This window comes from Habropoda laboriosa, unplaced genomic scaffold (assembly GCF_001263275.1).
Source record: "Habropoda laboriosa isolate 0110345459 unplaced genomic scaffold, ASM126327v1 scaffold134, whole genome shotgun sequence".
In the NCBI taxonomy this organism is placed as follows: Eukaryota; Metazoa; Arthropoda; class Insecta; order Hymenoptera; family Apidae; genus Habropoda; species Habropoda laboriosa.
In genome coordinates, this window is record NW_017100266.1 from 1,413,009 (window position 1) to 1,415,824 (window position 2,816).

The 2,816-nt window shown below is 28.7% G+C and overlaps 2 protein-coding genes across 2 annotated transcripts; one reads left to right on the plus strand and one right to left on the minus strand.

The window, feature by feature from the left end:
* Positions 1 to 180: 180 nt before the first annotated feature.
* Positions 181 to 1,380, minus strand: LOC108573330 (sugar transporter SWEET1). The gene is made up of 4 exons (XM_017935738.1): positions 1,304 to 1,380; positions 968 to 1,045; positions 469 to 751; positions 181 to 396 (listed from the first exon to the last, which is right to left on the minus strand). Exons 1-4 carry the CDS (start codon positions 1,378 to 1,380, stop codon positions 181 to 183), a joined length of 654 nt encoding a protein of 217 aa, XP_017791227.1.
* A 542-nt stretch (positions 1,381 to 1,922) lies between these two features.
* Positions 1,923 to 2,790, plus strand: LOC108573332 (alpha-ketoglutarate-dependent dioxygenase alkB homolog 7, mitochondrial). The gene is made up of 4 exons (XM_017935740.1): positions 1,923 to 2,174; positions 2,242 to 2,415; positions 2,481 to 2,605; positions 2,667 to 2,790. The coding sequence occupies exons 1-4, from the start codon at positions 1,923 to 1,925 to the stop codon at positions 2,788 to 2,790; spliced, it is 675 nt and encodes a 224-aa protein (XP_017791229.1).
* Positions 2,791 to 2,816: the final 26 nt, after the last annotated feature.

Here is a 2,816-nt window from a genome sequence, read left to right on the forward strand (position 1 = left end):
AACAAACAAAAAATATTTTTTTTTCTTTCAGCTTCAAAAACAATTTTATATTTTTCTTATGAATATACTATTGATGTGTTTTAAACACAATAAAAGAATCAGTACATTGAGAATGTATTATTTAACTTTAGTATATAATAAATAGTCTAAATAGTCCAAGTAGTCCACAGTAACCTAATGTTATATTAAATGAGACTCTCTGCATTGGTCGTTTCGATAAATTAAAAAAAAACAGAGTTGAAATGCAGACAATACACAACCTAAAAAGTTTGGTATTTGTATAAAACGATCATTAAGAAGGCAACCATAAGCAAACCACTGACAAGAAACTATTAAAGAAGCCATGATAATGGGAAATGGCAAACTTTCTGTACTTTTAACCTTTATCACATGTGCCTGGAAAATATTTCCTTTCATCACCAGACATTTATGTTGCTCAGAAACTAAGGATATATCAGAGAAACTTACCAGTAACATTAAAGGAGATGCAAAAAATAATACTGTTACTGCACAGCTAAGAAAACCAATATACTTTGCAGCTAATGCTTTATCCTCCTCATAAAAGCTATAAAAGTATACAGCTCCAAGAAAGCAAGTTGCTACAATCATTTGCTTGACTGTTTTGAACTTTTTTACACTGTACAAAATGAATATGCAAACATAAGAAGCCTGGAGTATTGTTCCAAAAACATTCACTAACAATATAAACTGATCTTCGATAAGCAAACCATATTTCATCCACAAGACACATCTGTAACATATTATACAAAAATGTTACTCTAATTGTAAATAATACAATTTACAATAGTTAAACAACAATTTAAAAACTAATTAAATCTGTATAAATTAAAACAAAGAACAACATAATAGGAATATAGATGTTTGTTAACTAAAAACAGTTGTTAATGATAGATTACTTTATTTAAAATATGCATGTGCTTTTGTCTACTAAATGTGCAACACTTACGATGTATAACATGTTACAAATGCCAAAGCTGAACTATTTCCCGTCGTGCCATTTTTAATGATCTTTCTGCACACCAGCCTAAAACATATTGCTAAAGCTTTCTAATCAAGCATAAAAAAATGAACTCTGGTTAAATAACCAACAAATATCAATAGGTAATTATTTTAATATTTATTTAACACAGTTTTACAAGCGCTTTCCTGTTATTATTATTATTCATTCATTGTTTTGGAAGTTTATTGTATAATGCATCCAAGTAAACAAACCACGTTGCAATTATACGAAATCTTACAAATTAACATAAATCAGACACATTAAATTCGCATGTTAACTTACACGCCGGCTAAAAATTGTAAAACCGTGCAAATCGATGCTATCGAGGCTAACACGTCTCTAATCCCCGTCGAAACCATAATTTAAAATGATCATATCACTTATGTATAATAACATCTGTGATTCAGATTTGTAACCTTGAAATATGTAACAAAAAGATCTAGTTTCATTATGAATGGTGAAACTATACGAACAAAAGCATGGTGGAAACTGAAAGTGGTCCATTAAAACAATTTAAACTTTATGAAATTCCAAGTGAAGTACTCTGTAATCTGTAAATGTTTTTTTTTTTAATAATATACCTTTAAGTTAAACGTTATATTGTATTTGTTGAATATCGATGTAATATACAAAAACATTTTTGCGGTCTTTTACAAACTATAAAGGAACCGCTATGTACCAATGCCGTACCTAGCGAATTTAACCCCTTGTAGTATAGAATAAAGAATACATATTTATCTTTGAATTGATATTATTATGTTTAAGAAAATTATATTTATTCCATGATATGTGTACTTAAACACATGAATAATATGTAGATATTCGATTGCGTCTGTGTCGATTGATACTGTGTTTATCATTTTTCGTTTCTAACCTGAAACTTGAAGAAACATCGTGAAAAATGAGAATTGAACTTAATTTATTTACTAATTTTCTTAACAGAACTCTCATTTATGCTAATTTGAGACATTATATGCGATCGAAAATTGTTTTTAATAAGAGAGATATTAATCTAGAGAATTGGAAGGAGGAATTGGACAATACAATGCAAATTCTCCCAAATTTTATTACTATTGAAGAAGAAAACTCCTTAATGAAAGAAGTTGATCCTTACATGAAAAGACTTCGATACGAAGAAGCACATTGGGATGATGTTAGTACAATGCAAATTACTGTTTTATTTGAATTATGGTCATATTTATCTTACTTGATACTTATAGGCAATACATAGTTATAGAGAGACAGAGAGAAGTGAATGGAATGAAAATAATGTGAAAATAATAAATAAAATTCGAGAGAAAGCATTTCCTAAAGGGATGTCTCAGCTTTCATTAATACATATTTTGGACCTGGCACCAGAAGGATGGATAAAACCACATGTTGACAGTATTAAGGTATATAATGCATTATTAATTTCAAATTTAAGTAAAGTTACATTTTGTAACATTTTTCTCCTCAGTTTTGTGGAGAGATTATTGCTGGTTTAAGTTTGTTAACTGATAGTGTAATGAGATTGACGCTGCTTCAGAATGAAACATTGTATAAAGATTTCTTATTACCACGAAGATCTCTTTATATAATGAGGTAAGAGTACCTCTTTCTTCAAATTTACATTATCATGTCACTTAAGATTTTTATTTTACAGTGGTACAGCTAGATACGACTATAACCATGAAATCCTAAAGAATGCAGAATCATATTTTAAAGGGCAACACATACTAAAAGGTAGACGTGTCTCAATAATATGTAGATGTCAACCAAAAAAATGATACTTAGTATAATATAATTTTATATA